We start from the raw sequence: 14,904 nt of genomic DNA on the forward strand, positions 1-14,904 counted from the left end.
CCAAAGAAATGTTTATTAATATGTAAAAATCTAATGTATGTGTGGGAAATACCCAAAGAAAAATGAGTAACTCCCAGAGGTGGCTTAACATTCAAGCATAAATACCAGTTTGAAAGAGAAAGGGAGGGGGGCGATGTAGGCCTCTTGTGGGAGAGTAAAGATTTTTAGGAGAGATGAATGGGCCCTTAGCAGAATAGATGGGAGTATGATCCTTTGTGACAGATGTGTCTGGGTGTGAAGTCAGATTCTAGTCTCTTCTCCTGACATGAGTCAGGCCTCCCTGGTTGATGACACTCCTGGGGAGGGATCTGTGACAACCGAGTTCCTCTGGGAGGATTGACTTTAAGCAGATAAGGGAGCTCAGAGAAGGCCTTTCCCGGCATTTGCTGTTTTTCAAGTGCCTACAGATCAAACTAATCTACATGCCAAAGTGGGATATTTTGGGCTGGCATATTCTGCTACTTTCACAAGCTAAGACAAGAAACAACCATATACAACAGAAAATAATAGAAGGAAGAGGATAACATATACATTCTCCAAAACTCCTCAGCTAACAAAACCAATCAGTTTATGTTTAGTTTCTTAACACTTGTATTGAAAAGAGGCTGATTTGTGGCTTGTTTTCCATCTCTGGTGCAAAGGCAGCTAATACTCATGATCTGGGTGAGCTCAGCCAAGGCCAGTGTGAGTAATGATAGGTGTGGCATTCATCTCGCCTGCTGGCTCTTGTCCTCATGTACAGCAGGGAGAGAGTGGAAGTAACAGGGCCCTTCACGATGACTGTTCATTCTTCTTGTTACATCCTTCCTTCATGCCACTGGTTGCTGGACTGGTCTGCATTTCCTCTCCGCTTTTAACTTGTTATATCAAAACTGGGCCTTGCCAGGCCAGTATGGTTCAGTGGTCGAGCATTGACTCATGAAGCAAGAGGTCACTGGTTCAATTCCTGGTCAGGGCACATGCCCAGAATGCGGGCTCAATTAATTCCCAGTAGGGAGCGTGCAGGAGGCAGCCGATTGATGTTTCTTTCTCATCGATGTTTCTCTCTATCCGTCTCCCTTTCTCTCTCTCTAAAAAAATTAATAAAAACATTTTTAAAAACTGGGCCTTATATTTTTTTATTCATTTAAAACCTAAGTAATTCAAGAGAGTTGAAGTCTAATTTTTGGCCCAAATGCTCTGTCTTCACCCAGGTAGTCAACATTTAGTAATGTTAAGAGTAAAAGCTTATTTTGGCTGGATTATGTTGTTCTTTACAAGGTCATCTTTTGTTTAATCAATTTAAAGCAAAAAAAATCTAAATTAAAACATATTCTTTATGAATCTTCTCTTTCCTCAAAAATAAAATAACCAAAAACAGAATTCACTAGAAAATTGTGCACCAAAGCAAATTTGACTACACTATACATAATTTAAAGTAATCTGGCAAAATGTAACTAAGGTTGTCAAAGTGGGGGGAAATGACTTTCAAGAGACTATTTAGAAATTAGTTTGCAAAATGTTTCATACACGGTGACACTTTCCAATGAATCCTCGGGGCTAGAAGCCATACTCTTACCTTCTTTGTTCTCACTGAGTTTTTCTACTAACTGTTAAAAGCCAATAAACTTTTGTCTTTCTCTGATTCTCTTTGTTACCATTGTTCTTTAAACACGTTTTGCTGTTACTCTTTATTACTTTAAACAGTGTGGGCTTTCCACTTGCCCAGATGAGCTTTCCAGCTGTGTTTCTGGCAAATTTGTTTTTCCTTAAAGATTTTTCCTTTCCCCCTGCTGTGTGTGTGTGGCCTTGCTTGCCAATGGGCTTCTCCTGCTTGCAATCTTAGTGTGTTAGGGTACTCACGGCTGTCTCTGTCGCTTTAGCTCTCAGTGCTGATATACCTGAGTGGACAAAGACTTGCAGGCCTCCTTCAAAATTGCTTTAATGGCTAAGTTTTTCTATTAATAATACAAGAGAGGATCTGAGAATTGAGTTACTTCAATGTTAGGAACCTAAATCTAAGCCTGTGCCTTAATAAAGGCCAAAAACGGTGATTGAGTTTTATTCAATAAATACTGAGGAGTTATTTCCTATATAAAAGCACCCAATTATAGAGTGCATGAAGTATGTAGAATAAGCTAAGAATGACTGCCGCGTCACTGAAGAAGCTCTCTTTAAATGTCCGCATTTTTATAAAACGTTTATTCATCTGGGAATATGTCTCCCTTTTAATGCCTGTTCAGGTTTCTTTCTCCTGTCACTCTTGGCTAGAATCCCCTCTACTTCCTATCTCAGGAGGCCCCCCATTTGACTCAGATAACATCTTTCATCGTTCTTGAAATTCAGTGGCCAGGCTGCCTCTTTTCTGGGCTGTAAAACCTAACAACAGCGTTTTCCATAAACCAACAGGAAAAAAGATCCATTCCCAACAGACTTATTTTTTTAAAATAGCAAACTTTACCGTCATGTTGGAATGTGCCTTTGAGAATTAAGTATCATAGGTAGGGGGAAGGTTATATCACCATGGTAAGTGGACTTTACCGTCTTAGTTTCAGTCTCCCTCAACTTTAGGAGGTGTTTAGAGACTCATTTTCTGAGAACAGAAAAAATTCCTTTCTGCTGTGTAAAGTTCAGACCGTATAATTTGGACACTTTAAGCATTTTGTTTTTTAAAGTTATAGTTCATTCATTTAAAACAATTCCAATGTAAATACTTACACAGCACTTAAGTAGGAAACTATTAGCTAAGGAGTAGATGATACATTTTTAAGCATTTTTACCATTTAAAATGAAAAGGACACTTGCGCATCCTACTTTTCTACTCCGGATTGCTCTTGTAGAAGTCAATGCAATATTCATTTGAGAGCAGAGAAAACTGGGGCAAGAAGAGCTAAGTGAGTTGCCCTAGGAGCACAGAGCAGAATGGCCAGGCTGGGATTGCAGCTCGGCACATAAATCTGAGACTGCATTTAGTCTATCGTGCTCCATCCCTGTCTGAACAAATAACTGACAATTGTAGTGCTAAATCTACATGATCAGCACTTAATGAACAGTGACACCAACGTGACATTTACCACTTCTTCTAGAGTATGGCTCCTCTCAGGAGGGTAAGAGGTTTTGGAGCTGAGGTTCAGTTTTTATGGTCACAAGGATGTTGCCTAGTGCTACTTAAATGTGTCAAGTGCTAGCTCCCTAACCAGAAATTAAAATCAGTTTTGCAAATTGTTGAGCTTATTTTCTAGGAGACACATGCTTCTCTTTTATCTTCTTATACCCCATAACAGGGGACACAAGGAACAAGTCTAAGCAGAAATTAGATACTCAATTTATAGTTTAATATGTAGAAATCAAATGAGTGAGTGAGATAAATACTTTGCTATTTCCTTCCAGTCTTTGTGCTTACATCTCTGCATTATACCCAGTGTTTCTGTGCGTAGCATTGTAAAATGGTTAATGTGATATTAAAAAAAAACACAATTGTATTAATTATATCACTTCCAATATAAAATCGGGTTCTCTTTACAGCTTTATCATCAGATTGGCAATTTAGTGGCAAAATCTGGACTTTAGATAATAGGTCCTCAATACCTGGGCTTGTACTACTTTCTTTTCTAAAATATACTTTTATTGATTTCAGAGGGGAAGGGAAGAGAGAGAGAGAGAAAGAAACATCAATGATGAGAGAGAATCATTGATTGGCTGCTTCCTGCACGCCCCACCCTGGGGGATCAAGCCTTCAACCTGGTCATATGCATTCACCAGGAATAGAACTGTGACCTCCTGGATCAGAGGTCAACGCTCAATCACTGAGCCACTCAGGCCAGGCACTTGTACTAACTTTCTAATGTCGACAAGTTTCTTGTGCAAAATTGGAGAGTCTATTCTTGGTAAAACTCAGATTGCAGAAAAACTCACCCCCAGGCTTCTCAGCTCACTGCTGTTTTAAGGTTGTTTGAATCCCTTCTCTTTTCGGGTCATGAAGATACACACCTGTGGCAGGGTCACTTGGTCATCCTTTCAGACAACATTTCCCCCTAACAAAACAGAAAACAGGGCATTCCTTCCATCGCTCTTATTTTTACCCTTAACCAGCAGCAATCTGAAACATTTATCTTATGCATTATTATCGCCCTTGACCTCTTATTTTCTGCCTTTCCTCTATTCTCACAAAGAGTAACAGAGGTTGAATCGTCTTTAGCCTTTCCTGTCTATCTAGAAAGAAGTCTCAGCACCACCCGTCCCCCCTTCAGGCACCTGCAAACGTGAACCACAACAGTTAGTTTTGCATATGCCCGTGTGAATTCTCCATGTCAGAATTCTAGTGTATGAGCTGGAGAACTAGTCTTCTTGGGTTATGATAATTATAGCCTGCCCATATTACCCCCGCTGGTGGGACCCAGATGCTTGGGTAATTCGTCATTGTCTCTAGTTCCTCCACCACCACACCTCTGAGAATGCATAACTCAACCCTTGGTCCCAGCTTTGTCACCTAAAGTTGGCTCCATATTAAGTGTCCTTATTTCCTTTCCATTTTCTACCTCCTTTTATATAGATTTGAACTGGCCCCTGATTTACTACTCCAACACCTGACTCCATACTCTCATATGAAATCCCATTGTTGCTCTTCTTTCCCCCCTCAGAAAATGGTCCACATTCTTCACTTCTTTATTTTAAAATTTTAGTTAGATCACTCTAATTAGGCTTTTTAATACTCAAAGATCTGTTTTACCTTTCATCTTAGAAGACTTTCATCATTTCAGTCTCATCTCAGATACCCCTTTTTCTAAGAGGTATTCTCTTTTTACCACATTTACAGTAGTCTTCCCATTATATTACCTTGTCTATTAGCTTCATAGAATCTATCACAATTTAATAGTATATTATTTGTATAATTTATCTATTATACTTATTTTGTTATTTGTATATTATTGTATTTATTATTACATATAATTTATGTCATTGTACTTAACTATTATATTATTGTATTTATTATCATCTTCAGAATATGTTACAATTTGATATATTTTCTGTTTCTTTATTGTGTTTTCTCCAAATATGTGAAATTCATGAGTGGAACAATATTGAACTCTACCTGCACATAGTTGTCACTAAATACATATTTTGTCAAGGGAAGACCCACTTCTGCCTAGACTCTCAATTACTATGCCCTACTCTGAATATTTATATAAAATAAATAATGACACTTGTTACATTGGAATAATTAGTATGTTCCTTTGGCCTTAGTATTTTGTACTATTGCCTCCTTCTGTGAGACAAGGGGGAAATAGCCAATGTTCTCTGCTATTCTAGTTAATATCTCTGACATTCCTTCCAGCTCAGTAGACTTCACCAGAATTTCTCAAGGTCATTCCAGAACATTTCATTCTCTTCTAGTTTTTATTTGCTATACTATTGAATTTACTGAACAAAATAGCCCTTCCTGAAAACCAGATTGCCCATATCTTTAGAGAAAGATGAATTTACAAGGTCTAATTCTATTTGACCAGGCATCTCTCATATAACCACGTAACATGTTGGAAATTTTATTCACATTATCAAGATTTTGAAAATATGTTTCTTCATAAAGAAACTGCAAAGTCCACATTTAAATCAGACTTTATCTAAATTACAATGGGTTATAAGTAAGTCCATTTACCTTATTGTGAATAATACTCATCTTGATCCAAGGAGGTGAAGACTCCCTTGCTATTAAGTAAGAAAAACTGTATTTTAGGAGTCATTTGACTATAATGAATGCTCTGTCAGTATGGAATATGGTATGAAATAGAATTGCAAAAGTAAGATGCAGAAGGTAGTAATTACTTTAAGTACCCAGGAGGAGTGTACACAACCTTGAACACCAAAGGAATTTCAAAGAAAGGTTTTTAAGGATATTGAATTCATATTGCAGATGGAGATAGAGAGGACTGAGCCAGAGAGCTATCTCAGTACAAGGTATTTTCTCTCAGGGAATTGTGACCATCACTCTCTCTTTCAGGAGCCCTACTTAGCTCTTCTGAGAAAATTAGTATCTCTGCAATTATAGATTTTTTTTAGAATGACAATAGCAGTTGGTAAAACAATGCTCTATATTACTTATAAAATCTCATAATGCCAAGGCACCAAGATATTTTAGAATACGCTCAATACTTGAAAATGGATCAACATGTTACATCTTAGGCAAAGGTTGTAAAAGTTTCAAATTTAGGATTGTTTCCTTAATCTGTTAGAGTTCTATGTTGTTATTCTTTGCTGGTAATATCACTGCACTGTACCAGCAACTACCACCTTTTGTGATCTTGAAAAACCATCTGTGAGATTTAAGAAATAAAGCACTTTTTCAAGAACACTTTTTGCAATGTACATGCTCTAAAGTATTTTGTGCTGAAGAAGGTATATAAAGTAATAATGCTAAATTTATCTTTAAGATGAGGTAATAAAATATCTTTCATTAAATAACAAAATATTTCATGTTTTCTAGACAACCTTTTCTCTTGGCCTTTTGTTATCCAATTGGCTCTTTATAATTGTTAGAGGCATTTGCTATGTTTTCCGGATCTCTTGGTTTTCAATAAAAATCCTACATAATAAAATGGTAATATGTAAATTACCATCACTCCGCTACGCCCACAATTGGGCCAGCAGGAGGCGCAGGGGGCGGGACTCAGGGTGGCCGGGGTAGCTGATTGGGCCAGCAGGATGCTGAGCTCGGGTGCCACTGGCGTCGCAAGCTCAGCGTCTGTGTCATGGCTGCGCCGGAGGCTTTCGGAAGGCCTGGTGCACCAGCGGACAGCCGGCCAGCTCCCCCGCGATCAAAAGCCAAAGCGGGGGAGCTGGCCGGCTGTCTGCTCCGGCACAAGGCCTTTTGAAAGCCTCCGCCGCGCCGGAGGCTTTCGGAAGGCCTGGTGCACCGCCGGCCAGCCGGCCAGCTCCCCCGCGATCAAAAGCCAAAGCGGGGGAGCTGGCCGGCTGTCTGCTCCGGCACAAGGCCTTTCGAAAGCCTCCGCAGCGCCGGAGGCTTTCGGAAGGCCTGGTGCACCGGCGGACAGCCAGCCCGCTGGTGCACCAGGTGCATGATTAAATCATGCACTGGGCCTCTAGTTGAAAATAAAAACCTATTGCTGAAAGATCCTTTTCTTTGTAATTTGTGTTTGCTTTATTTCAGAGACCTAATACATTTTTATTTCTCTTGAAGTTCACACTAATCTCCACTTTATGTCTAAATAGAATTTAGAGAAATAGAGGATTGTAGGAAGGAAGTGTACTTTATTATGGGATTAGAGGCAATGCGTGATTGACGTACCCCCAATTTGATGTGTCATTTTTCAGAGACCAACTCCAGAAGGGAAGGTCTCCCTGCTAGTCAGGTACATGCAGGTTTCTCCTCTCCTGTACCTATGTTCCTTGTTCTTCACTTTCCTTGTGATGGTCCCTAGAGTTACTCTTTTCCTCTTCATATAATCTGTTGTCTATTCTGTAATCACAGCCACTGCCAGAACTATGCAATTTTCAAAAAAAATCTTCAGGCAAAGAAAATCCCAGTGGCAGGTTGTTATCTACTATACCACTTATGTTACATAGCAGTTCATAGGTTACACATCCATCTCCCCTGCAAATTTGATCTAATTAAGAACTAAACCTGTTTGGTTAGTTTCAAGGAAACATTAAATGTTAACTTGAATAGTAGGAATAATAATAAAAAAGAGTCCATTCTTTATATTATGAAAGAATTTGTTCTTGATCACCTAAAATTATTAATAGCACCTCTAATTGGTTTTAAATTATGATTTAATGTATATAACTATTTTATTATATAATTTAATTATAAAATGTTGAAAACAATATTTAATATTACATTAATACAATTTGAAGTTATAGTTCTAAAATTTAAAAAAATGGGAAAAGCCAAATAAGAACTTGTGTTCTTTGCATTTTTCAATATACAGTTAAAAATTTTATCTAAAGTAGGATTGGGTGAATAAAAATCATAACTTAATAATTTTATTGTACATATTTTATATTACTGGACAGGTCATTTTAATTCTTTATTGTTGTTTTATTTTGATAAAATGTATTTATTATTATTTTGTTGGTATATTACTTAGTTAACATGCACAAGAAAAGATATCTGAGAAAAACCTAAAGAGAAAAGAAAACAAAATTATTCTTCCATAAAAATCATTTCATTCAAACAAATTTTCATCCTTTAGGTAATAAATGTGTTATTCTGAAAATTGTATAATATATATATATATATATATATATATATATATATATATACTTTTTTTCATATTTCTGGGTTGTATCAAACAGTAAACAAGTGTATTTTCTTTGTGAAAGAAGTAATTTAGGTCCAAAATTGATATATTACCCCTTTTCCAAAACTGACTTTTGCTTAAATCATTATATTATATTGTAGCAGCAGTTTTCAACCTTTTTTCATCTCATGGCACAAATAAATGAATTACTAAAATTCTGCAGCACACCAAAAAACTATTTTTTGCCAATTAGACAAAAATAATTGGTATAAGTTTTATTCATTCACACCGATGGCTATTGTTGTGTTGGATGTTGTTCTTTTTTTATTTGACCATCTAAGGGAAGAGAGGTCAGTACCCCTGACTGAATAGTCAGGTATTGCATGTTTTAAAAATTCTTTTAGCACCATTTGAAAACTGCTGCATTTTAGGATAATATAGCATATTGTTTCATTCTTTCAGAATTCAGTTTCATCCTGATAACTCATTGAAATACAACTAAAATAAAAACCAACGAAGTTCTAAAGAAAAGTTTCCATTAAATAACTATATAATTTCAAATAAAAGTATATTTTCTTTCCATAAGTCCTAGCAAAAGCACTGTGGTTTTATTAAATCACATACACTGAGCTACTTGTATACTGCACTTTTAGATAAAGGCATACCAATACCTTGTCATACCGTGGTCTTTGTCTACCCTAAAGAATATTTTTACTTTTTTTTATTCCAAGGATATCTTGAATGTTCATAGAGTTGTTGGGTTTTGGACAACTGGAAGTAGAATTGAGTATCTTCAGAGACTCCTGAGAGAAAAGGCTACTGTTAGGGTTAGACAAAGCTGACTGAAAATAATATATATCTTAGAGACATAAGAATAATCAAATAGCTCTAAAGGGCTGCATCGATTATAATGAGTTGAGGGGATTTTTAACATCTGAACCACATTTAATTAAATGAATTAACTTATTTTGATTACATAGCAACAATGATGTGAGTGCTCACTACCCATTATTCTTAGGTATTTTGTGTCTTTCGATTAAGAAAACAAAACAATGGCTTAGATTTTGAATGCTTCTCTTTTTCTTTTTGCTCTCCAGATGACACGAGAACAATACATACTAGCAACACAGCAGAATAACCTGCCAAAGGCTGAGCATGCACAGCTGTACCGTGTGGGCATTTATGGATGGCGAAAGAGGTGCTTATACTTCTTTGTCCTTCTGCTGTTGGTTACCATGATAGTTAACTTAGCCATGACAATTTGGATATTGAAAGTTATGAATTTCACTGTGGTAAGTACCACCATGATTTTATTTGACATCTATTGCTTTTGGTTCAAAGACCATCCAACTGTTATGTTTTAATTGAAAGTTATTCATTTTCATCTTTACATTTATGTATCTTCAAATTAAAGTCCAAAGGCTGTCACATGTAGTCTTAAGACTACATTCAATATGTGTATTCACGAAATACATCTGACATTACTACCTGCCTTTTAAGTGTGGGAAATTTGTGTAACCAGACAGTACAGCACACGGATTCATTAGAAATTTAGAAAACTTTTAACCAATACACAGGAACTATTGCTTGCTCTACCTGGGCATCTACGAAATGAGTCTGGTATTTCATGATAATATTAGATGATATTTCACAATAATACTAACATAAAAAATCATAAGTACCTTTGAAATTCTTCATATAGATTATTTGCTTTTCTACATATACTGCATGTTCAAACCTAAACCTTGGAATTTTGCCTGGGCTGCATGAACCAATGTCTATAATTGTTATCAGATGGTAACCTCATTTTTTTAAGAATATGTATGATAAATAAAAGACAAACTAGAAATTAAATCAATTTTTATGAAGATGAATAACCTAAAATAAAATAATTTTATAATTCATTGATGAATTTAGAATATGTACAATAGACCTATTAGCATGACTTATCTGGAAAAGTTCTCTGCATCAGCAAAGTATAGCTTAGTTCAATTTATATTTTCTGGCTAAATTCTTAAAGTTCTCTACTCTGCCCTTAAGCCTTTTGGCTTTTACTTAGCGACCACAGATACCTTCACAGTCAGGCAGGGATCTTTCACTTGCTGACCAGACGGCTATTCTTTACAACTCTGCATCCTCAGGGCAAGAGGAAAGCTGATATTTAACTTCACTGATCTTCCTATATTGGATGTCATTTTTGAAAAAAAATGAGGAAAAAAACCCCTCTGCTGTGTATTGATTTAACAGAGTAATTTCTTTCTAACTTCACTAACATCTAAGTCGAAACAGAATCTCAAAGGGCAAAATGAGCCAGCATTGGTCCATAGTAAGGGCACTGTGGTTGGATGCAGAAGGCGCCTGCGAGGGCAGGTGGCCTACCCTTCCAGAGAGAAAACAACCACACCTGTGCAAATCATGATACAACAGCGTATGCTCATAGAGGAAAAGAAGCTGAGCAAGGGCTCCATTTTATTCAAATCAGTGCAAATTTGGAAGGGTGTTCATCAAAAACGAAATGGAAGAGAAAACAGGATGGGCAGGAATCAGTATGTTCTAGGATTTGAGAAATTACCAGTATCCTAGGCATGGATACATGTCATTGATCCAGGCCTGAGCCTGTGGGTGCCTAGAGGTGGATGTGAGGGTCACTAGGCCAGTCGCTGCTTTCTGAGACTCCGGTGATACATCTGAGCCATTCTTTCATCTCAAGAGTTGGCTCGGTCAGTCCTGTCCTCTCCTCTTCCCCTACACATGCTCGGAGATATTTTGGCACAAATGTTACTAATTCTACCCCTAGACTTTCTGTTCCTATGAGCTCTGGGCCTATCTTCTCTTACGAGTGTCTGGGTTTCATTTTTAATGAATCATTTATCACATTAGTAGGGGCAATGTGTATATTTCTGCAGATTCTTCTCTGCTGTGGTAACCATCAGTCAAACTTGCAATGGCTGACAGCAGCTTTCTCAACTTCATTATCTTAAACCCCCAAAAAAAATAAAATAAAATAAAAAAATTAATAAGATATAAGAGTAGCTTTTTCTCCAGGTTTTGCAATTTTGAGCCTTTAATTTCCTCTACCAAGAAGCATCTTTCAAAACCTCATGAAAGATGTGATCAATTCTCACCTCAGGGGCTTTGATCCCACTCAGGGACCAGGCCACAGGATTTTTCAGAGTCAAGCCATGTAAGCTTCTCAAGCATATTTAAATTAATTAGGAAAATAGACTTAAATGCATAATTACATGGCTGCATGCATCGGGCTCCCAGTGTCTTGCCCCATGCTGAGGCCAAGGCTAGATAAGCCATTCAAGGAAAATAATTGAAACAATCACCTTTGTCCTCAGGATCCACGCAGGCCTCAGGGTGTCTGTGGCATATGGAGCTATCTAATTTGAACCTCAGCTGGCAGAATAGTAAATGTCATCATATTCCTGGGGATAATGAAAAGGAGTCTATTTCCATAGGAGGCTCGATATTTGTATATATAATTTTTAATTTGGGGCATATCTCACTTCTTTTGAAATTAAAATTTTACTCTTCTATACCCAAAATAGAAGACTATCCTTCCTTCAGCCATATAAGCGATTTGTATGCAGCTAAAATAAAAAGGAAAGATGAACTTGTAACTACTGCATCAAGTTTAACTTTGTAAGGTAACATATTCCCTGTCTCACTGCAGTAATTCATAATTCAGAAAAATTCCAAATTACTTAAGTCGTTGCTGAATTTAGTGGTCCTGAATACTGCACATCAGATTAAGTTGTATGTACTTGAAAAGTGTGAAATAATTTGTAATCTTCTTATATTAGAGCAGTAAAAAAAATCAATTTTATGTTTTCTCTGGTACATTACGATTGTATCTATCTCTAGAGTGAATACCAAAACCACTTGCCACAATATAGTAAGAGGTAGTAAATGATGTGTAAGTTGTCTGGAGATTATTATTGATCTGCACAAAATGTGTATCTTTTTTATTTTAACTTTTCGGCATCCAACAGATAAAAAAATATGTGGCTGTGAACATCTTTTATTTGAAAAAACTAGGCATATTATTGTTATCAAAATATTGTGTTTTCAGCACAGCAAAGGTAGCTGCCAACCTATTTTATAATACCTCATGAAGTCTACCGGTATGGCCAGTATTATACATGATCTGTATGGTTGATGTGATTTTTTTCTGTTTCTCATTTTGTTGGAAATAAAATCACTCTGCTATTGAGATATTTAACTGCACAGAATGAAGAAAAAGGAAATGAGTTTATACTATAGAATGAAAGACATGGATATAAATGCCCGACCAGTGTGGCTCAGTGGTTGAGCATCGACCTATGAACCAGAAGTCATGGTTTGATTACTGGTCAGGGCACATACCCAGGTTGCAGGCTCAATACCTGGTGGGGGGCATGCAAGTGGCAGCCGATCCATGATTCTCTCTCATCATTGATGTTTATATCTCTCCCTTCCTCTCCCTTTCTCTAAGAAATCAGTACAAATATATTTTTTAAAAGTATGGATTCTGGCACCTGACCATTGGGTCCACATCCAGCTTTTGTAGCTTACTAGCTATGTTACCTAGGGCAAGTTATTTAAACTGTGGCTGTTTGCCACTCTGTAGAATGGGTGCAATGTTATTTATTTCATTAGATTGTTGTAGAAATCAAATTAAAATAGTAAAAATTCATTCTTTAGATGTGTCTGGCATGTCCAAACAGCTATGTAAGAGTTTGTTACTATTACTCTTACTCATTTTCTGCTGTTTCAACTTCACAATTATTCCAGACATCATGTAAATTAACTTGCATTTTCTATTGAGCATAAACCATCCTACACACAAAACGATGTGTATTAAGCAATAAATTATAAATAGATGAGAGCATTTGTAATCATGTTCATCCTAATGACATGCCTAAAGGTTAAAAGAATGAGTGTTGGAGCTAGGTAGCCAGAGGGCATTCTGGCTCAGTGATGACCAGTAGCAGCATGACCTCCAGTGAGTTACTTAAGCTCTCTAACTCCACCCACTTTCTTCATCTGTAAAACGGTTAAAGGCACTGATCCACAGAGATATGAGAAATATTAAGTACCTGAACATTTGGTGTCAGTTATGTGTATTGACATATATGATTTCCATCTATTATTAGCTGTTAATAATTAAAGTTATTTTATATGATGTATTTTATCACAGGAAATGTATTATTCCCTTGGCATGATAAAGGATCATTAAGATTTCTTTTGAAATTCTAATTTAATTCTGAGGTATAACACAGTTCACCTAAAACTTCTAAGAGGAACAGTTCAGCTGTCAAAATCATCGTTATTTTGATGACCTAAGCTATTTATTTTCAGAACCTGCACTACCTGAACGTGAGCCTCCTGGCCTGTCTGAATGAGAAAGCTCATTCACCAGAAAGTGCTAATGTCTTCTTAAACCATTCAAAAAAAGTAGTATTTAAAAAAGGAATGATATAATGGGATTTCCATTCTTGAGCCTAAATTTTTCAATATCCTTTAATGTCCAGAGTTTTAAATTATTACTGGATTGAGATATTGTAATCTGAATTATGTTTACAGCAACCTAAATTATAACCTTTAGGCTATAACTCTTCAGTTATGAGATTGCAGTTTATGTTGTCTGGGATCCTATTTTTATTTAGCAAGATTATGTGCTTTAAAGACCAGACCTTGACTTTCACAACAACACTTCCAAGTGAATGTTATATCCCCTTCAACAATTGAAGGCACAGAGGCTTAGGGAAATTAAATAAACTTCCCCAGGTCACACTGGTGAGCAAAGTTAGATGCAAGGGCTGTACGATTTTAAACCTTATGCTTTTCCCACCACATTTTATGACGTTAATATTAGTAAAATTAAATTAGTTTAATATTTTTCCTAAATGGCTTGCTTCCCTGTATAACTCAGTGCATTTAAACGCCACCATTAAATATCTACCTATGACATCACTGATTTTTAATTGTATTTTGAATTTGTTGGGCAAAAGATCTTTCAATCCTCTCAACTGTTATTAATGTAATGGAGGAATCTACCCGATCTCTCATAGCCAGTGAGTAATTAGAACAGTGAAAACCCCTCAGTAAGTCCCAGGCATGACTCTACCTTTGAGTTTGGCAGAGTGGACATTAGACTTTAATTTCTGGATGGAGCAATGAGATTTCTTAGTGGCACCTTTATAAAGCAGACAGTGATTTTCATAAAGGCTATTTTTCCTTTGATTCCCATCCATTTCTTGCCCTGGTTAAACTATATTTTGCTGGGGAGTAATGAATTGGTCATGATAACAGACCGATCTGAGGGTGATTTAGGATCATAGTTTTTGTCCACTTTCCTGGGCTGTCACTTTCATTTTCCCAGTGTACCCCTCAGTACATGACTCATGATGTCTAGCCCACGCCAAGGTGGGACGCTACCTTCGGAGGCTATGAGCATCCTGCAGGAGGATGCCAGCAGTGGAGCCGGCCTGCTGGAGAGCCATCAGGCCCGCACCGCCCCTCAGTGTGCTGTGTGTGGATTTATTGCAGAATTTATGAGAGTGAATGATATAGTTAATGTTGCAAGACCACTTCCATTATAACTCTCTGTTTGTACCTCCTCATAATTTTCTGACAAATTGTTCCTCTCAGATGAAATATTTCATGCTTAGTCTTAGCC

General features: G+C 36.9%; 1 protein-coding gene across 2 annotated transcripts in view; it reads left to right on the plus strand.

Moving 5' to 3' along the window:
- Positions 1 to 14,904, plus strand: part of SGCZ (sarcoglycan zeta) — a 631,986-nt gene that overhangs the window by 417,519 nt on the left and 199,563 nt on the right. For both annotated transcript variants that reach the window (XM_079778790.1, XM_079778791.1), the window contains exon 2: positions 9,335 to 9,529. In XM_079778790.1, the coding sequence (XP_079634916.1) occupies positions 9,335 to 9,529 (195 nt within the window). The remainder of the gene's footprint in view (positions 1 to 9,334; positions 9,530 to 14,904) is intronic.

Source organism: Cnephaeus nilssonii (genome assembly GCF_951640355.1).
Source record: "Cnephaeus nilssonii genome assembly, chromosome: 8".
Taxonomy (NCBI): domain Eukaryota; kingdom Metazoa; phylum Chordata; class Mammalia; order Chiroptera; family Vespertilionidae; genus Cnephaeus; species Cnephaeus nilssonii.